The 21,731-nt window shown below is 50.5% G+C and overlaps 1 protein-coding gene across 5 annotated transcripts in view; it reads left to right on the top strand.

The window, feature by feature from the left end:
- Positions 1-21,731, top strand: part of MVB12B (multivesicular body subunit 12B) — a 163,771-nt gene that overhangs the window by 74,342 nt on the left and 67,698 nt on the right. For 4 of the 5 annotated variants that reach the window (XM_084797664.1, XM_084797663.1, XM_084797667.1 and 1 more), the window contains exon 7: positions 11,524-11,618. In XM_084797664.1, the coding sequence (XP_084653790.1) occupies positions 11,524-11,618 (95 nt within the window). Of the gene's footprint in view, positions 1-11,523; positions 11,619-17,060; positions 17,197-21,731 lie in introns of those variants that run through there. The other variant, XM_084797665.1, reaches the window with a different exon arrangement.

Raw genomic sequence — 21,731 nt, 5'->3', positions numbered from 1 at the left:
TGAACAGCATATGTTGTCTTTCTAGTTGAATAATATTAATAGTGATTATTAGAATAAATAATTGTTATCATTTCAGCTACCAGTTTCTGGGCATCTTGTATTAAACATCATGTAAATACTTACATGCGTGCACGTACGTATATAGCTTTCATCTTCTCAACCACGATGCAAGGTAAACAGCCCAGTCCTTCTTCTCAGTGACCTTGGAGAGCTCATGACTTCCCCTGCAAAGAGTGGGGCTTAGGAGACACGAGCACTAGAGCTCAGGGGCCACTCTTGGGCTTTCGGCTCTTTGCCTCAGTGTTTTGTATAGCTAGCAGGTATGAACTGGCCCCAGACCAGGCACAGCTGGCTGTCCAGCCCATGCCCACACCCCACGTCCTCCTTGGCCAGGGCTATATTCTGCTAACCAAGATGTTTTCCACAGCTCTTAAGATGGAGTGGGCCGGAGGAGGGGAGTGTTGCCTGGAGTTCTTGGTCAGGGGTCTGGGCCTTCGAGCACCGCCTGGCTGCTCGCCCGCTCTGGGCTCTCACGCATGCAGCTCATTATGAGGCAGCTTGGCCTCCCTGCTCTGGAAAGGCGGCCATGTCAGCTGGAAGGAGATGAGAAGCCGGCAGTGCCCATGTGTTCCTGGTTTTTAGAAGTCGGGTCAGCGAGGTTTAGAGACTCTTTAAATATTTCAGTTTAGAAGACTCGATCATCTGAAGTGGAAGGGTAGTGCCCAGGCCCAGGCTAGGCTTTTTTCTTCATTTCTTTCATATGAGAGGTAGGTGTTTTGGCATTGCAGGGTTCAAGTGTAATAAAACTTAAATGCTGTGAATAAGTACAGTGATCTGGAGTGCTACAGCAGCTCTGAGAGTTTCTTCCCCTTTTTTATGCTTATTTTTGGAAGTAATCGTGACTTGAAAAATAGCAGATTGGTGCAAGGTTTGTAAGCTGGGAAAAAGAAAACTCCCAGTCTTTGAGGGTCATTCTGTAAGGAAGTGCTTTCTCTGCTTGTTTGGCTCTTAATGGAGGATTGGCAGCATCCTGCATCCACTGAATAGGTGGGAATTCAACCCATGCATGTTCATGGGTAGTGAATGAGGCCATTGTTGTTTCTCATCCCAGGATACTTAAGGAGTCTGGGATTTCAGTGGCTCCCTGGCCTCCCCACAACACAGCAAGTACCTCAAGTTTTCCACTGAAGAGGAACAGATCACCAGGATATGCTCCCCTCTTCCCCAGAGTGTGCCCTCAGTCACCACATGAATAGCCAGGGGCAGTCAGCCCAGTGCCCCAAGCAGGGAGACCCTGCCCTCCTCCCACTCCAAGTCAGTGGGAGCCCTGTGCGTTCGCTGTCATGTTGTCATGTTCTGTGGGACATGCTCACTCTTCAAAGTTCTTAGAGTCTAAATTTCAGAAGTAATTTGTCACTTTCAAAGACTGTGTCATTAATAGCCATTATTTAGAACTATCAAGTGTGTGTGTGTGTGTGTGTGTGTGTGTGTGTGTCTGTCTGTCTGTCTGTCTGTCTGTCTGTCTTGTCTATCTGTCTTGTCTGTATGAGTCAAGCATTAAAAAAAATTGGCGTTGCCGGTTGCAAATAGTGCCTCTGAATTGATAGATCCAGCCCTCCCCACCCACAAGTGAGTTGTCCCCTGTCTGCTTTTAATCACAGCGAGGGTGGGTGGCGACAGAGACTGGCCAAAGCCTGGCCTCCTGGAACTCATTAGTATTATTGCCAAAGACAGGATTGTAAATTGAGAATTTTTTTAACTGCTTGGAAAAAAATTTTCTATGTAACTATTTCATTTTATTGTTCTTACAAGAGAGAGAAGGGAGACTTTCTCATCGAGCATTTGAAACCCTAAATGAAGAACACAAACTTTAGATCTCACTGGGCGTGGACCCTAAGCGGTTGTCATAAATGCTGCAAAGATGGCATCTGGTCACCCTGGGGCGGGGGGCCAAGGGAGCACCTCCAAACCTGCATATGGGTGGCAGTTAAGAGACAGCACTGCCAGTCTGTGTATGCTAATGCGCGTTGTTATTCTTAACATTAAAATTCCACTAAAGCACTAATAATTACTGTTAATACCGTCTAGTGGAAAGTTACAGCAAAGGAGCAGTAGTAGAAACAGTATTTAAGGGAGAGCTGCCGGCATGATAAGAATGCAAATAAGCGTTATTAGCCTAATGATTTTGCCGTCGCCATGGTTGTGCGGCAGCAGTGTTGTGAATATGTCATCCGGCACCCGTGAATTTGGAAAGTGTGTCAAAACACAACTTCAATTAGTTTGCTCTAATTATGGCTCTGGAGAGTTTGTGACTACATCACTCCTCATTAAAAGAGATTTTCTTATATGGATTAATGTAATATACAAAGGAAACTTTCAAAGTTCCTGACGCCATTTGCTCCCATCAGGAGCTTGCTCAGAGCGGGCATGATAGATCCAGGGGTCTCCTGCTGTGACCGGATGTGGGCAGGAGGTCCAGTGATGGGTGGCTGTGGTGAGAGGGACAGTGCGGTGTTGGGCTGCGCAGAGTGCCTCTTTCCTTCTGTCCTGCTGAAGTGGCCATTGCGCGAGCATCTCCATGAAGCCTGAAGCGGTGGCTTGGAGCTGGGATTGCTTACTTCTGGTTGTGTAGTCACTGGGATGGAGTCTAGTGAAATGCCATCCCGTGTACATTCCTGGGTCCGAACACATCATCGTTCAGCCCATAATGAGCTTGCCGTGCGAGCATAAACACCTGAATCCACCTCGAAAAGCCAGATGCGGTGGGTGCCATGAGCACACCATGCCAGAAACACAGATGAGCAAGTTTGCAACTTCCCACAACATCAGAGTTTACCAAATAACAATAAACTCAGAAGGCTGAGTGGCTCTAATGACAGCAATTTGTCATAAGCCCGCCTTCCGTGGTAACTTGGCCAAGGCAAGTGCGAGTGTTCTGATTCCTGTCTTAATTACTAATGTTAACTCTCATACCACACGGCACACAGTAAGCATGTCAGTATCTGTGCGTGGATGTGGTTTACAGACTGAATTCAGGGCAGGGATCAGAAGGTTTCAGAAGTGGGCTGGGAGGCCATGCTGATTAGTGGGAGGTGGGGGGAGCTGCCGGAACTGCTGGGTGGCTACCTGGAGCAAGCCTCTGTCTCCTTCCCTATGAGGGGGGAGAAAGGCACCGGCATGCAGGCTCCTGGTGAGGCTTAAGTGGGGAATATAGGTAGACCTGTTGCAGCCGCTGCTCCATGGCACCCAGCAAGCAGCTTCCTACTCTCCAGGGCTCATCTCAGTGCACAATGAAGGTCAGTGCCGGCCTGGATCTCCTCAGCTCTGCACAGCCAGAGTGGCCTGGCAGGGAGCAGCTGGGAAGGGGTTAATTGTGTAAGTCTTCCAGGCTTTCTCCCAGTTCTGCGATAATTTGATGAAGAACTTCACCTAATTAAATATTCAAATTAGGAATAAGTGTCAATATGGCTTCCCATTGCCTGGAACGATGATTAATTGTATTCAAAACTCCAGTGGCCGCTGTAATCTGAGCCGAACCATTGTACCTGATTATTTCCGTGCTGCATTTGCCATGTTTTTGTTTTAAGATTTAAACTAGTAATTGATTTGCCATATGCTGTCGAGCTGTGCACACTTTAAAGCCAAGCTGTAGGAACTCGGGGAGTTGTGGTTTCCTTAGTCTAACTATGACAGCTTTGGGGTTGCTGTTGCTGCTGGCTTGTCCAGTGCATTATGTTCTGGCGAAGTCTGGTGGGATGGGGGGTTGTAGGGGGTGGGGGGGGGCGGCCTTGGAGGGTTGGGAGGCTGGAGTCACAGTGATGAAGGACAATGGGTGGCTTGTGTGTGTGCTCTGCAGTTCCTCAGTGAGGTAACAGTGTGCAGCCGAAGGAGCACAGTTTCAATGATAGCCCAGCTGTTTTCTTTCCCTGTGTGACCTTGGACGGTTTCCTTAGCCCCTCTGAGCCACTTTGTCCCCATCTGTAGAATATTGTGTACCCCTGCTGGGTTGTTTAGAGGTGGTCATGAGGTGTGTGGACTAGCAGTAACTGTCGCAGTCTCTTGCAGGGACAAACCTCTGGCTTTCCCCTTAAGCCCTTCTCTGTTATCTGAGTCTGCACCCGTTGGCCACCTTTCCCACCTGGCATTGTTGCCTGTGTCCTGCCATGTGACATCTTTTGAGTTGTCAGTTTGACACCGAATAGCTATTTTGTTGCCTGAGCCTTCTCCCCCCCACCCCCTTTTCCATGTGGGGCCACGCAGGAGACTTTCAACAGGTGTTGGCTGTTTGCCCCACCCCCATGCTCCATGATTTTAAAACAAAGCCTGAAACCCGATACTCCTGTAGTCTTTGGATTTTAGAGCTTTTCTCTTTGTGAAAGATTTATGTATGTTTCAGTCTGTGGTCTGTAGACTTCTTCTGAAACCATCTCAGCACTTAGCACAGCACTTAGCTTATAGCAGGAGCCCAGTTAAAGATGAGTGGACAGGGCTGGTGAGAGGCTTAGCGAGTCAGGTTGCTTGCCACCAAGCTTAACAACCTGAGTTCTATCCCTGGCCCAAGCTAGGAGACAACTGACTCCTACAAGTTGTCTCTGACCTCCACATGCACCCATAAATGTTAAAATAAACCTAAAAAAGTAACCAAGTGGACAGAGTCTGTGGCTACTGGTTAGTGACAGCAGCCCGTGTGCACACCGATAACACTTGTCTCCTCTTGGATTAGGCTCTGCTCCCTATAGGAGAGTGAGGCTCGGTTTCTGTCTGGGTGTGGAAAGCTGTAAGCACACAGCACTCACTTGCCTTCACTGGTGTGAAAATGTGTCACATCAGACTATTAAAAAAAAAAAAAAACGACAGCACTGGCTTCTGGGAATGGCCTTCAGGAGCAGCAGGAGAAGAAAAGGCACAACTGCAAACAAGTCTAGACCTGTAGCTGTTGAAATACTGTCTTTCTGTTTCCAAGGAGCTGGGTCCAAGGAAAAGTGGCCTCTGGCTTTCCTGCGGCTCTTCAGAGCTCAGTCCCAGTGCAGGTGCTCAGAGGACCCAGAAGCAGGAGCCTTTCTGGAGATCTGAGAGAGGGGTCTGCATGCTGGCCAGGCCCTTCCAGCTGAAAACGATCCATTTTAATTACCTTCAGGGTGAGCCAGCCCCTGAGCATATGGTCCTTAAGAAGCAAGGGTCCCCAGACTGTCAGCGAGTATGGGCACTGGCCAGGGACCTCTTTCTGACACCGTTGACCAGCTTGTAGTGGGGACTATTCCAAAAGGTGCTGATTAAAACGCCAGCAGGTGCAGTGGAGGTCCCGTCCCTGTGGCTCCCACACCCTGCTCGTACCAGGTGTTTTATCAGAGCCTTTTTCTTCATTAAGTGGCGTTCATTAAGCACGTCCTCACACCTGGTGCTGAAGCTGTGCATCACAGCCGACTTCTTCCCAGTGGTGTTTTGTGGGAATAAAAGGGAATTTCATTTAGCTGTTTGCCACTTCCCAGCACCACTTTAACCCAATTACTATTGCTTTTGCATGATTCTTCCACCGTCCCAACTCTCCTTCGTGTGCTGCCTGTGGTCATGTCTCACAGACATGATGTAGATGATGAGACAGACCTTTCACACCAGTGCTGGGCTGGCACCGTCCCCTGTGCCGTCTTGCTGAGCGTCTCCCCTGGCTTTGCCATTGTCGTCTTTCTGAGCAGAAGGGAAGCAGTGTCCCATGGAAGCCAGAGTTAGCAGTGGAAAGCAGGCAGCGAGGGGGGTGGGTGGGCGGAGTCCGCTCTCCTCGGGGGTTACTGCTGGTGACACCACCGACATGTTCAAGAGGCAGATGTCCTTTGGGCCTGTTGGCACCGCACCTATATCCAGAAGTAGGTTGTCCTCAGGGCTGGCTGTGACATGCTGTTTCGGAGCTGCCTAACAGCTGTTTTGCAGAACAGCATCCAGCTCATTCCTCCCTTCTATTTGTTCTGCCCCTGGCAATGTTAGGAGGTCATCAGAACTGGCCCCATTTTGCTGCCCAAAGCCCCGGTCCCTGCTGGCTGAGGTTTCACTCCGCACGTAGCCCCCACTTCTTCACTCTCCCAGCCCTGACCCCCGTGCCCACCGCTTTCTGTGTGTGTCACTCTCTATGGTAATCTAAGTGTTGTCTTCAGGTTTGCGTGAACCTTCATAGTTGGTGTGGAGTTGGCATCCGTGTCTAGCCTCCAACAAACTATATCCCCCTGCTTACCCGGATGGCTGAGGAACCAACCCTCCCCGCCCCCCCCCCCCCCGCCCCCAGGTACCTCTGCAGGCTGGGCAACCTCAGCACCTGGCTGCCGAGCTGGTTGGCGATGTGGACCTTTCCAGCTAGATTCTGTGAGAATGCCATCTAGCCGTGCTTCCGATCTGAAACACTATTTTCCATATTCCTCACTGTCCTCACGTTCCCAGCGAGAATGAGTAAGCCTGTCTGCCCCCCATTCCCGATCTTGGAATTAACTGGGACATTTATCTCACTGTGTTGCCAAGGTTGGCCCTGAACTTCCTTGGTAGCGGATTAGCAGCTGCAGTTTTAATGCACTTGTTCCTGAAAAAGAAGCAGCAGTGCCTTCTTTGCTATCTTCCACCAGAAGAAGTAAAGTGGTTTCCATAAGCCCAGCTCATGACCTTCCAAACGTGGAGTCTCTGTCATCTTCAGGCACTGAGTGTGATGGGAAAAGTCAGCTCACATCTGTGTTTTCCAGCACTCACCACCTGAGACGCTCCCTCTGCCGGCTCCGGAATCCACAAGCTCCTTTGTCTTTGCTAGTTAGAGCCTTACTCCTGGGAGAATGTTTGCAGCTTGGTTGAAGTGGGGTCTGCATAAGCCGTGCATACCTGACGTGGTGGATGCGTGTGTGCACAAACGAGACTCTCGCCAAAGCCAAGGTCACAAGTGTGCCCCCACAAGCCCTCTGTGCATCTCTGTAAAGCATCCTCCCTTCCCTGGCCAACCTCTGGTCTAGCTCTGTGGATTAGTTTGCATTTTCAAGAAATTTCTAGATGTGGCATCATATCGTGTATATTATTTTCTGCCTTGTTTTACTCAACATAGTTGCCCTGAGATTGATCCATCTTGCACATCAGTAGTCTGTTCCTTTTTAATTGCTGAGTATGACACATACATGTTCCTTAGGGATGGGTCAATTCCAGCCATTCATCTGTTGGGTTAGCTTCTTCTGCGTTGTAAGTGTTCTGAATATGCCCAAGGCAGAAGCCCCAGGCATTCATTGTCATTTAAGACATGTTTACTTTTATTAATTTTGCAACTATGTGTATCAGCATTTTTGTGGTCTATGGTATGTACATGTGAGAGCAGGGTCCAGAGGAGGGAGTTAGGTTCCTTGGAGCTGGAGTGACAGGTGGCTGCTCGCTGTCCGATGTGGTGCTGGGAGCCACACTCAGGTCCTCTGCAAGAGCACACCATGCAGGACTAGCTTCCCAGCCCTGGCCTCAGGTTTTAATTGCATCGTTTTGAAGTTTATTGAATTTTTTTATAGTTTGTACTTGTTTGGATTTTTTTTCTTGGTTTTGTTTTGTTTTGTTAATGAGACTGGCCTGGAATTGATCATATAACCTAGGCTGGCCTGGAGCTCATAGTGATCCACCTGCCTCAGCCTCCTATAATGCTACGATTATAGGCATAAGCTACCACACATGGCTTAGCTTAGCTTTTTAATGTCTCGTTTAAGGCAAGTCACATAGCTCAGTATTATGGAAAGTATTGTGACCTCATACCTCACCCAAAGTCTCAAGGGCTTGTAGGTCCCTGGAGCACACACTGGAATCTGCTACTTCAGAAGGTGACTTTTAAGACTGGGGAAACAGAACAAAGAGGCCCCTACAAGCATGAATAGGGGACACGACATAAAAACAGCAGCCATCTCTAACAGAAAATTAGCCACTGCCCCCCACCACTGTCTTTGGTCATTTGAAGAGAGAGCAGGGCCTGCTGCCTAGCAGAGCCGTCTCCGTTCCGTGTGACCAGTGGGTCCACAAGATCGATGGCTGCATTTTAAAAACTCACACAGACCTAGAGTCAACACTAGAAAATACAGATTTAAATTAGCAAGGAAAAGGCAGAATCAAAAGAAATAAATTGTGCTGGCAACTACTGTCACGTAATAAAATGTCATCTGTAACTGAAGGGCTTTTGTACAGGGCTGTCTGGGGCTCGGTGGCTGTGTTAATTGAATAAGGTGCCTCACATTGACTCGGGGGCAAGAATGAAATTTCCCTTAGCATCTATTTTGCTGGAGTTGTTGTTGGCAGCGGCTCATCTGTTACAGAGCCACCAGCCCCTCTGCACTGATTTAGTGGCTCCAGAAGCAGCATGATGCAGCTGGCCTCCCCAGGGCAGGTCCTGACAGGTCCTGAGGGAGGGAAGCCGGGCAAAGGCTCTCTAAGGGCTTTCACGCCTTTCCATCAACCAGTTGTTGCACAAATTGTTATCTGTGTCAAGTAACAGTTGTTGATGACTCATGGTTCCCCAAGACCTCTGAGGAGAGGGCAGCCTGACCTCTAGGTTTCTTGGGCATTCGTGTCACTGTCTGCCCATGGAGTGGTCCCTCTGTAGCCCACTGTTTCTGTAACACACTGGACACCAGCCACAGTCACCTCCTGGAATATCTTTGTGGTGGTTGAGGCTCTACAGCCCTTGACCCAGCTGCAGAAAAACTGAGTGACCAGACTGGTCCCTATGACGTCCTGTCCCTCCCATCTCGCTGCCATGATCTTGTCTGCATTGGCGAGTGCCTGGGGCTGGCAGGTTCCAGTTTCAAATGTGGGAAACTAGATTTTTCCATTCTTGTAATACTACAGGTGCCAGCTTAGCCCATCCAGCAATCTCCTAAGATTTGTAAGATTTTAGCACACAGTTAACACAACTGCAACTGTCCCCTTTTAGTGTTGGGTATCCTTGGCTTTATAAGCCATGCCACAAGGAGAGTACGTACTGCGTATGTAAAGTTATCCTTGAATCAGAGGAAGCTGCGTTCTCCAGACCATTAGCCAGGCTAGTCCTGAGGATGAGAAGGAGGCAAGTGGGAAGCCTTGCTGGAAGAGTCCCAAAATTATCCCTAATTATAAGTCAAAATCAAATGTATTCATTCAGTAAGACCTAGACAATTTTACAGGGCTTTGTTCTCAGCACTGGGGGTGTTAAAGAGAGGAAAAGCGATGCGTATCAAATTCTTCCCCGCAGAGGGAGGCTGTGCAGGGAGCACGGTGGGAAGCATCATTAGAAAAGGATTCATCGGAGGGGGGTGCCTTGTCAAGGGTGACCAAAGCCGGTGTTGGTGAAGCAGCCTGGCCCAGAAAAGCTAGCCTCTGCAGAGCTGCAGAAGAGCAGGTCTGAAAGCCACAGGGACAGGGCGCAGAGAGCTGGAGCGGGGAATGGCGAATGTGAGTGTGGGAGGCTGGGCTCAACCAACAGGGCCTCACAGATGGGGGTTCAGTCTAAGGCAGAGGAAAGTCCCCTGTGAGTTTGCACTGGTCCTTAGGAGCCAGGACTCCAGGAAGAAGGAATTTACTTGGGCTCACAGTTTGCGGATACAGTCTATCATGGAGGGGACGGCATGGCCACAGCTGGTCACACTGTGTCTAAAGTCAGGAAGCACCGAAAGATGAGCACTGATGCTCCGCTTGTTTGCTCCTTTTGTTCACTCAAGCTGATGGGATTTAACCCTTGTACCAAGTTAAAGGGTTCACTCATGCTCTGTGACACCAGTTCTGCTTGCCTTATGACCTGTGCCTGCTGGGAAATGACACATCTCTTCAGAGGCCACTCAGGGCCCAGGTACCAGTATTGACACTGGATCCCAATCCAGTGAACTCCCGAGGACAGTGCCCTTGACCCGCATAGGGCAGGCCGCTAGGGGTCCGTCTGTGTAGTGTGCACTGCCGCTTGTTGGGGTTGCTATGCTAGTATGTGGCAGGCATCTGGCGTCGGTAGCATCTCTGGCCAGGACACTGCCATCCTGCTTGTGTGGCTTCTTTCCATCCTGATGCAGCATAGCTTAAATAAAGCTGCCATTACCTCCAGAAGATGTGGGCCTCTGTGTTGTCTCTCTAGTCCCATTCTTACTGGTTTGGCTGTTACCAGGCCTGTTTCCTCTTCTGTGAGTCATCTTCTATGGAGAGGATTAGGCATTGGGTGTGAAGCTGGCCACCCCACGTCTGACACTGGGAGCTGCAATTGAAACTCACTCCAGACTCAGCTCCTGCCTGAGCACTGGCGATCTGTCTCCTCAGTCCTGTGTGTCTCTGCTTCCTTCCTGAGAGAAAAGTCAGTGCAAAAAATGTAGAAACTTGATTTCAGTTTATCGCTTGTCTGCTGAGTAGCTCCTCCCTCAAAGACTTAGGCTTGTCTCTGTGCCCTCTTAGGCCTGTATTCCCATACCTGCGCATGCCACCCCATGTATGTACACAGAAGTCTTCCTTTCTCCCGCTGTGAGTCCCCGGATGCTGCAGCCACTGCCTTCTTCCTTCACCCACCTGCTTCCTTCTGTGGCAGAGAGGCATATGCCACATGCGCCCGAAGCACCGTGTGGAGAAGTACAGTGCCTGAGACAGCAGCAGTTGTTGCCAGAGAAAGACCAAGAGCATTAAGTTCAACCCTTGCTTGGGTCGACCAAGTATTCAGTAATTGCTCTGTGGCAGAAACCGTCCTAGCAAATAGGGTGCCAAGTTGACACTTTGGCCCTGCCGGTGAGCACATCCTGGCCCTGAGAGATACCATTCAGGCAGTTGGGCGAGGCAGTGAAGGGTGAACAGGAATTCTGTTGTGACAGAATCTTTGTGTTGAGTAAGCTGGATGTAGCGCAAGCGTAGGTGACTGAGCAATTTCAAGCCAGCTCCAGGCGCCCCTCCAGGGAGTTGGTGGTGCTGTGGTCCCTGGACTTGCTGGGCCCTTAGGACCTCCCCATCATCATGGTGCTCCTTACCCATGTTGTCTGAAGGCAGCCATGATGGTTTTGAGTGGGGTACTTGCTTGTGACATAAGCGTACTTGCACTCTGCTCACAGGTTCACAGACAGCTTTGTGGGCTCCGGGGAGCTACTTTCCATAGCACATTGCTATGTTCTCTGTGCCAGGGGGTACAGACAGGACACAGTGGCTCAAAGCAAGGTACCAGGTTCATTGTCAGAGGTCGCTAGTCTCCTACCTAGGAGTCCTAAGAATCTTCCACAGCCTGCGGTGGGTATGGAAGCCACTGTTCCCGGCCTGGGTGTTTTGGTCATACTAATGTATCATATCTCACTCTGAGCCCTGGGTCAGACTGCCAACCTCTGTGGAATGCGCTGTAGGATGGAAGAAAATGGCTGCTGGTTCCTGGAGAGGGCCAAGGCTGGGGGAGAAGATGTGGGCCTACAGAAGCACCTATGCTGGCCTCTCCTCACTCCTGTTTCGCTATGGATGACATCATGTGCTTTGTGAGTCTAAGGACCACTGCACACGCCTTGTAACCAACCTTCTCCCCTTCTCTCTCTCTCTGTCTCTCTCTCTTAGGCACATCTCACTGACGCTACCAGCTACCTTCCGAGGCAGAAACAACACCAGCACAGACTATGAGTACCAGCTCTCCAATCTGTACGCCATCTCAGGTATGCAGGCCACCGTGCAGAACTGTGCCCGGGGCCACCTTGTACATGCTACCACCTCTCGTCCCCGACCAGAGGCCTGTCCCTCCTTCCCGGCAGGACATGGCCTTCCCTTTCCTTTGTGTTAGAACTTAGCGAAAGGCCAAACGGCACGTCTCGAAGCCAGTGATGGGCAACGTATGGGTTTCTCAGGATGGGGGATGAGCTGGGGGCACACTCTCCACGTCCTGCACCAGCCAACGCAGGCAGACCCCCACCCCCGACACACACAGAGCCCTGCCTTCCACGTCCCCACCTGTCTTCACCTCACATTTCTCACAGTCAGTGTGTCCAGCGGGGACACAGCCTGTCTGGTCCTCCTTGCTCACTCAAAGTCCGTGTCTGTGGTTTCTGAACTCAGCCTGGAAATGGATAGTGTTACTGCAACAGGAACTTCACCAGGGAGGAGAAGTGGGGGGGGGGAGGGGAGGCAGGCTCACTGCAGAACCAAGATTCATGAGGTGCAAGACCATACAGGCAACTCGCTAAGAGCCCAGGAAACCCACAAACGCTCCCCATCATTGGGGCTCCAGACAGGGGTGTTTGTCTGTCAGGGGAACAAGGTAAATCGGTGCCACTTACCAGCACACATCCTTAATGCTGAGTGACATTTTGAACACAGGAACATGACATTCATTCATGTCCCATAATGAATCGGTTATTTAAAAGGTAATCTCTCTCTTTTTTTCTAAAAACTGCAACTTCGGGTTACTAAATAGATGAACTCCAACAGTGGCATAATTCTTGTCAGTGTTCGTTTCTCTCGTTATGATCATTCCCTAATAGGTTTGGAAATGAAAGAAAAAGCAGGTTGTTCCATTTCTGGGCGACAGTCCTGTTAGGAAGGGGGAGGGGGGGAGCCCTGAGTCCCTGCCCTGGCTGTGCTCCAGGAGCCAGGGCAGGACAGTTAGTGTTGTGTCTAAGAAAAGCATCTCTGGGGAGCATTGCTCCTGTCCATACCATGGCTGTTCCAGGAGAGCCACCAGGGAGTTTAACGAGTGTGGAAAGGTGGCCTGTTTTTTGAAAAGCTGGCTATTTCCCAGATGCTTGGTGGCAGAGTGGTACCTAACAGGACTGTGAAACCCAGGCCTATTCCCCTCAGACCCACACAAGGGCAGTCCCCCTGCACACCTCTTTTCTTCAGCAGCTTGCAAATCTTACAGCTTTGGTACTGGGCTGCACCCACCATCCCTGTGTCCTCTAATGGCTCTCCCAGCTATTAATGCTGCCTCAGCAAATGGCCCACAGGGCGCATGCTCTGGTCTGGGAGGAATGTTTCTGTCTGGCCTGGACCACTGCTTCCTCAGTGCAGCTTTGATGAAGTGTTGACTGGGTTCATTTCAGCTGCTGGTTTGGCAACAGGCTCTGGACACAGCAGAGCGGGTCAGAAACTTCCTGCCCCATTGATGTAAGTGACAATCTGTAGGATTTTTGTCTTCAGAGGTAGTTGAGGCTCCAGCGCAGGCCACAGGCAGCTCAGGTCTCCTCAGCAGCTGCAGGCACGGACTCACTTTGCTAGTGGCAGGCTCTCACTGTGCCACCAGAAATACCCTGCAGGCCCTGAGGGCTCCAGGAGGCCTGCAGGCTCACCATGGCAACTAATGAGGGGGAAGGGGTCTGGGAAACTCGCCTACCCCCCTTCCAGCCACACCGGCTGCCTGCCTCTGTCTTGTCCTGACCCAAGGGCACAGAGACTACCTACCTGTCACTCCCATGTGAACACTTATCTGGTACCAAGTGGCACACATCTCGGTTTGGTATAAAGTAAGGGTTTCCAAAGGTTTAATCCAAAAGCAATTAAGGTGACATGTGCCCCAACCAGCCAAGCCCAGTGCTGACTCCCCAAAGTGGAGTTCTGCAGATCATGATATGAGTGTTCAAACTGTCTCCTCCCAGCCACCAGCACGCGTCACCCCTCCAGTACTGAGCCCTTGGGCAAACTTCTGGGGTGCTCTCTGTGGTTCTCAAAGGCAGCCAGAGCCATTTGATAGTTTATGGCCCTTCCTGAGATGAGAAGATGTCACAACAATGTGACTAGAACTGTAAAAATCAGCCGTATTGAATACGTATGGGGACATTTACTTTTGAGTGTTCATTCAGTGCATTAAGTGATCCCTCTTCCCTGAGCCAAGACAGTCTGCCCCAGGGCCTTCGTAGAGAGCCTTAGCTCAGAGCGTCTGTGGCAGCAGAAGAGACCGTGCAGGATGCTGCCAGGCAGCAGGGAAGTGCTGAGCCAGCATCTGCTCTGCTCTGCCCAGGAACACTGGGTGAGATCCCTTCAGCCCATAGTCACATGATCTGCTACCTGCATGCTTCCAGGGTCTCGGGCCATCCCCGCTGCCAGATTGTTCCTGTCTGAGGCCTCCCCTCACTAAGCCAGGCTCTCTGCATTCATCCAGTGGTTTTTGGTGCTCAGCACTCGTCAAGCACATTTGGCCATGGTCTACCCAGTCCAGAGGATACTTGTTGCTCATGGAAGTGGGTGAGAAACTCGTTGGCTCAGTGCTAAAATCCTGAAATGTTGATATCCCTTGTGCTGCCGTCTTGAATCCTTTAAAAAGGCCATGAAGCGGTCATTTGTCTTCATCCTTCCTCTCCTGGGACTTCTTCTAGAAAATTCCTACAGATCTGCACATGCCTGTAAACCCAGCACTTAGAGGCAGAGGCAGATATGAGTTCAAGGCCAGCCTGGGCTACAAAGCAAGTTCAGGACAGCCAGGACTAAAGAGAGAAATCCTGTGTCAGAAAGAAAAAAAAAAAAGGGACTAGGAGTGTGCCCACTAGGAGGAGGACTGTGATGCTCTGAAGCAGGGAGAACAGATGTGTGTGTGTGTGTGGTGTGTACCACGTGTCTAAGGCAAGGCTGTCCTACAAACTGTCTGCCAAATGGCCTAGCTTTTTAGCTAGCCATAAATGAAGGGAGCGTGCACAGAACATGGCCAAGTGAAAAAAGAAATCTAGCTGAATGTTCATTTTTAAAAAATAGGTTCTAGGAAGAGTTACACCATGCGTAAAGCAGTTTCTTGTTTGGGCAAGCAATGGCCTGTGCCTCTCTGAGTGTCCCCTCCCATGCTCTCCTGATGTGAGTGAGCTCCACAGTCATGCCTGAGCCCTTGGAGGGCTCCTCTCAGCCTTAGCACCACATGTGGGTCTGACTGCATCATTCTACAACCCACCCTGGGGATGTTCCCCAGCAGGATTTCTCTTTTGGACCATATCTTATTTTTTAAAGCTACTTTTAAAAATGTATTTATTTATTTTATGTGTATGAATATATTGACTGCATGCATGTACATGCGTTTGTGCCTGCCTAGCGCTCACAGTGGTCAGAAGAGGTGCTGGATCCCCTGGAACTGCAGTCACAGATAGTCAGAACCCCAATGTGGGTGCTGGAAATTGAACCCAGGTCCTCTGGTAGACCAACCAGGGCTCTTAGCCACTGAGCCATCTCTCCAGCCCAGCTTATTAATGGAAAGTCTCCTATTTTGGAAATTGAGCCCTGTCAGCAGTGGCAAGGACAGGAACAGCTGTACTCTGCTGTGCGCAGTGCCTAGGCTCTTTTTTGGAACCTAGACAGGAGACACTTGGCTTTGATACAAAAAGGCTTTTCAGGATGAGCAGCATGAAGCAGGGCTGTAGTTTATTGCACTAGAAAGCCACCTCTGGCAAGAGGAAGGCACACCCTGAGCCCTGGGGTGGGGTGGGGTGGGGTGCTTCTCAAAGCCAGGTCTCAGCTTGGCATCTCAGCTGTGTATTGTGTCTCCGTCGCTCTTGAGTTACTCTTGGTTGGTGGCTAAGAAACCTCCCCCTCCCTTCTTGATAAGATTGGGTTCGGACTTTGGATGTTCCTTGGATAAAACTCAGAGCCACTGTGGCCACACAGAGGGTTTAGGAGTGCCCCTTTGCTGTAAGGGGGTTTCTGATGAGACTTTCAGAAAAGTCTTTAACACTCAGCCAGACCTTCGAGTGAGGGTTCCTCTCCTGGCCCCAGCTGCCACCTTCTCCCGGAGGCTATCTTTCTTTCTTTTTCATATAACTTTCTTCAGGTGTTTAGACGTCTGACCATCCAGTGGTTTCTGTTTTACTTGGCCCAGGAGGATTTTAGATAAAGCCCAAAATACATACAACACAATCCCCATGGATGTGAAAGGTGACACTGTGTGGGAAGCAAAGTGGGAGCGGTGGATGCAGCTGGCTGGCTGCAGGCTCTGGGCTTGGCTCCGAGTCTTGGCCGGGCAAGACTGAAAGAACTGCTTCCTCGGGGAGGTGCTAAGCATCCCTTTTCCTCCCCGAGCACTGCAAGTGGAGGACAGCTCCATGTATACACCCTGAAAGCCGAACAAAAAAAGCAGAGCGGCTCTGTACGCGAGGCTTGCAGCAGCCAGCCATGTCTCTTTAGCTGCTCTGTCTGTATAACGCTCTGGGTGGATAATAATGCCACAGATACACGTTGAAAGTTGCAAGTCCATCATGCAACTTTGTATATGGGTGAGAGGACTATAAATATTTACATTTGGTGAGGGGTAGCATTCAGTTCTATTCATAGCACATCCTCAACTTTCTGTGCCCGTAATGGTGTTTGGTGAGCAGTCCATGCGGCCTGGGGAAGGGTGTCCATTCTCAGTTGAAATGACCCACACCGCTTGAGACTTTCATGAGATGCATGTTAGGGTACTGGATGCACCTCCCCAGCCTCGTGCCCATAACTGCCGCACACTATGCCAGGCGTCTGGCAGGATAGGCTCAGCCGTAGTGGAGGACTCCCGTCAGGAGGGGCCTCCATGTCACTTTCCTAATCCAGGGTGCTTCTTCAACTCCATGGCAGATGTGCTTAATGAACAAGCCACCACAGCAGTGGAAGCTGCGCCACCCAGGCCTTTGTTGACTTGAGTTACGAGCTTCACAAATTTGCCTTTTAAAAATATTTTTTGAAATTAAAATATAATTACAGTTTCTCCCTTCCCTTTCCTCCCTCAACTTGTCTTTTAAACCCTAGAAAACTTATTTTTTTCTTTTCAAGAAAGGCTAACATTCAAGTTTAAGGTAGTAAAATTAAGCAAATACACATGAAAAGTGGCAAATGAGGAAACCCAAACATCTCAGGCCCTGAGGAGGTACCACGGTGCAGAAACATCAGGTCCTGTGGTTAGCATCCTTGTCTGTTACCGAGGCAGGTAGCACACACCCAGATCTGCTCTGAGTCACTGGGGCAGCTCCATGGCTTTGACAGCCTACCCTCACCCCCAGTTTTCTCTTTGAAAACTAGAAAACCCACCTTCCTGGCCTCCAGGACTGCTCTCTTAAAACCCACCTTCCTTTCAAGACACTTGATACCAAGGAAGGTTAAAGGTGCTTGAGTCAAAGTCTGTCAGGACAAAAAGGAGGACATTTTTATCCGAATTACAGATGTATGGACGAGCTGTGGAACTCTGACGTGGGCTGCGAAGGCACGAAGCAATTAAAAATAATTAATGATTTCCGAGGATCAGCCTTTCTCCATGCAGTTTTAATCCAGTTCTCATTTAAATTGGAAGATGGACATTTAATTATCAGTATTATGAAACTCGTGATTTATATATTTCATCCAATGGGATAAAATTTCTGCCAGCAGCTCTTCATCTTGTGGTGAAGAGCATGAGGGGGGTCACTTTATGGCAATGAGTGGGGGGGTGCTGCTTGTGTGAAACCTCACCAGCCACACAAACAGCGCTCTATCCCAAGCATGGCTCCCTTCATTTGGAGTGAATAGTCTCTCTTTCTCCCCGCCTTCCCCGCCCCCCCCACCCCCCCACCCCCTTAGGGAGGGAGAGGGATGCAATTGCTCATACCCACAATCCTAGCACTAAGGAGGCTAGGCAGGAGGTAGGCAGGGCCAACCTGAGTGGCATTACATTGCCCAACCAAAACACTGAAAATATGCCCCATGCCTCAGTGAAGCTTTGCAGGGCTGGAGCAAGAGGTATGAGGCTCAGACATCAGGGCAGCCCTGAGCTCCTGTGCTAAGCTGACCATGGCCGCTGGTGCAAAGGCTGAAGGTCTTAAGTAACAGCATTTGCAGTTGGTTTCACTTGTGGCATGTTGCAGGTCCCCTTTTAGCTCATGCACGGGTAGAGTAGGTCACTAATGGTTGCCACCAAGGGAAAGAGTCTTGTCTTATCCTGGAAGTGCATTCGGGTGGCGGCCTTTGCATTTCCTTCATCCCTGTGGCCTTTACATTTGGTGGACATGCTCTTGTGGCCCAAAGTGATGGGGTATTTCTGACCTCTGCTTTCCTTTATCTATTGGAGTGCTCAGGGACACCTGGGAAGAGTTAGAACAGTGTTAGGTGAATGCCTAGGTAGGCAGCAAATGTCCCAACAGGGATCAACCACTTGGTACAGCCACAGAGTATAGTGTGTGTGGAAAATTCCAGAAGGCAGTGAAAAGCATGTTTGACAGCAGTGCTCAGGTCAAGAGGGAAGTAAGTGGTGGCAGAAGTGGGAGGAGTTTTTGTCACCACCTGTGCTGGCCGCAGCTCACATTGTCTACCCATTGCCCCAGCCCTGACTGACAGTGAAATCAAGTCTGAAGAAAAATACAATAAGGAAAAGAAGAGCTGAACAGAGCGGATGGGAATTGATCACCCAGCATATTTGTATATCCTGATGTAAAAGGGGTGGTTGACAGGTGGCCAGGTTCGCTCTGTACACAACCATGTGTGTGCTGTCAGGCGCACGCACACTGCCTTGTTTCGATTGATGAATTGCCTGCTTTCTTGATTAAACCTTCCGTCACTTAAGAAACAAAAAGCCTGTGTTTAGATGGCAGAGTGGGACATGTCAAAAAAATCTGTCTCCTTTACCTTTGTGCAGATGTGGGCACAGACTGTAACATGTATTATTAAAATGAATGTGGCATTTACTGTGCATTATTCCTTCCCTGGGAGAAAGGACTGTAAATTATATGCTAATAATACGCTTTAACCCTTTCGAAATGCAAAAAGATTTAAGAGTGCAAATACTCACAGAGGCCTGGCTAATTGGATGTGCTTTTGTACATTCACCGTGGTCACCGTGTCACAGGAGTTAATGAACACGACGCATAGGCACGTTCACAGGGCACTCAGAGCTCAAGCCTTCTGGGGCTTTGTGACTGCTGGTGTCTCTGTAAGGCTCCACAGAGGGACCGAGCCTGACACCCTGCCCATGGCCCGTGGCTGGCCAGCACCCTGTGAATCCTCCGTGCTGAGTTGGTATGACCCCTCCTCATCTTCTGCGTCCCCACTTGGCTGGGCTTGTGGTCTAGCCCAGGCAGGAGGCTGGACGTGCTGGGGTGCTTCCAAGCTCTCCTGCTCGACCAGCCACCCAGGTGGCAACGCTTCCTCCATGCTCAGCTTGGGCGCTTCATTCCTCAGGTTACACCTGCACATCCTCCCGTGTCCCCAGGCCATCCAGACCTCACCTGCCTAGATTGATCTGCCACCTGACACATTGCACCTATGTCCTGCCGGCCTGGACCACTCACTGTCTGAGCCCTGGCTTTTGTCTCTGCTTTCGCACTAGGCACAATAGCAGTTCAGCCCACCTCACCTTTTTGTGTCTTTCCCAAAATATCTTCACAGACCTATTGTCAAGTGACTCTCCTCCAAGCCTTTAGGGTCCCCTCCAGTCTCCTGCCATCCTCCTGGCTCACCCTACACTGCCTTGTGCTGTGCATCTTCAGTAGATGGAGGCCTGTTCAAAAGCCTAGGCGCGGGCTTCTCCCCTTTCTTTCCAAGCCAGGTAGGGATAGGTAGCCCTACTCCACAGAAGGAGCAAGGCTGCTCAGCCTGCGTTCGCTCACCAGACTCTGAGGGCCCGTGGCAGGCCCTGTGCTCCTGTGATCAACAGGAGACCTGTTGACAAAGGCTGTCACGACCCTGATAGGACACATACTCAGAATTGTGACACATGCTACTCAGCTTTCAGAGAGACAGCGAGCTGCTGGGAGCAGCCCCTGGGTGGCAGGCACACCACACAACATACAGAAGGAGCATCCCTTAGAGCCTTGCATCGTGCTGAGGTGGGTGACACAGGCTGTAGTTACTCTCATACCTGGGAAGTACAAGAAGTATCCAGCACCCCCTTTCCCCCGCCCTTCCCCCGCTGCTGGGAGGATTCAGGGCTTGGTCAAGTATAGATTGCAAGGCAGGAAGCCGTGTGAGAATACAGGTGCTCTCCATACTCACTTCCTCTCCAGGGTGTGATCTATAGAGGAGCCCAAACATCTGTGAGGAGTTGTGATTCGGGACACACTGGCACACAGCTGGCATGACCTTCACTGTAGCCTGGTGCTTCCACACAGCAGTTTGATGGATGTGGTCACCTCTGAATGTTAGGGAAAATATGTCCTCCCCCACTCCAGTGCCGAGAAATGGGTGGCAAAGGCTCTCTGCCACAGTTCAGCCAGCACCTCTGGAAGCCAGGATACCGACACGCATCATCACTTAGAAGTAGGCTGTTTTCTGTGGCAGACAGCCCACGGGCCTTTCTAGGGAGGCGACAGGATGACGGCTCAGGGGCAGGAAAGAGGGGAGTGCCAAGCAGACAGAGCCTGCCAGCAGCATCTATAAAGCCTTCCTGTATGTTCCGTCGGCGTCTGCAGGGAAAATGCTTGATGGGGGCTGATGGCTGCCGAGGCCTTTGTGTGCACTCCTGCACTCTGCAGGTGGGGGGCGGGCACCAAGGCGCTTTCCAGTTTCGTCATTGTGGAAAATAAAAAATATTATGAGGTGACAGGTACTTCAGAGCTCTTAAGAAGGTGGCCACCTCCCACTGCGCTCCCAGTCTGTGTTTGGTTTGAAAGGCTGGCAAAGCATGGGCAGTAATGCCTTAAATCCGTAGGTGAGGCAGACGAGGGGCCTTGGGTGGACCTCGGCGGGGACTTGCAGAGCACCTTCAGGCCTGAGTTCCCCTTCAGGGATCTGGATGGAAGCCCCACATTTCGGGTCAGCTCGGCAAAAACAACTGCAGTTGTCTGAGCAGGTGTGGTCACACCTCTGCCAGGGTGCATGGGTGCCATGGGTGCAGGCAGCACTGAGTGTATCTGCAGGCCCTAGACCTCACGGGCACTCTTGCCGACACCACCCTTACAAAGGGAAGACAGTCTGGGCACTCCTTCCTCCTCAGGAGTTCATCTTCTCTGTCAGTAACCCCCCCATAATTCCCTTCCTAGTGGAGTACCTCATTGTAGATCCAGCCCAAAACGTACTAGTAACCAAGGAAGAGCTTAATCCCAGCCCTTCATCGTCTCGTGAGACCTCTGCCAGGGTTTGCTCTGGACACTGTGGGTATCAAGTCTGCCTTCTGTTTTGCTCCCCATCTGTGTCTGTCTCGAAGTCATAAGCCATCAGCTGAGAACGGAAGAGGATGTGGCTGAGGTAACTTCTTTCACTTAAACACATTTAGGGAGCTGAAGTTGGTTTTCCTTTATTAAAATAGATCGAGTTAGTTGAAATAGTGTATTTAATAATATCCATCCTTCCCCTGGCACCTTATTATGCAGGGCTCCTGGGTGCACATTTCGTCACTAATTTAAAATCCAGCACAAACTTCTCTAGGCAGGAAAGAGTTTGGAGAGACAGACCGGCCCAGAGTTGTACCCAGGGCTGAGATTTGAATCCAGGTTTGGACATCAGGCCCTGAGGCCGTGATTCTTGTTCCGTCCACGCTGCTGTGTGGTTCTCTCCCTTTGTCAAACTGAACGTTGGAAGTGTACAAGCCCTAAATGATTCATGCAAGGACCCCAGTGTCAGGCTGGGCCTCCATGCTATTTGAAGTCCCTAGTGGCCCCATTCATTGGAGAGAGGCCTTGAACTTATGATATCTAGGATCTCTAAGTCCCAAGGGCATCAGGAGTGGCAGGCTCTGGCCAGGCAGAGCCATGACTGGGGAGCTCAGGGCCTCTTGGTTTGAAATAATATTGGGCAAGGAGTGAATCCTTCCTTTGCCATTACCTCCCTAGCTGTGATGGGGTAGGGGGCGGGGCGGGGAGTGCCAGTGGTTTCTGGTAAGAATTGGAGCAGAAACTCCACAGGAGTGTTGTTGCTACTACAGCACT

The sequence above is a fragment of the Acomys minous genome, assembly GCF_964271855.1.
Source record: "Acomys minous genome assembly, chromosome: 10".
Classification (NCBI taxonomy): Eukaryota; Metazoa; Chordata; class Mammalia; order Rodentia; family Muridae; genus Acomys; species Acomys minous.
Note: the sequence above shows the minus strand (reverse complement) of the source record. Positions and strands in the feature narration are given on the sequence as shown.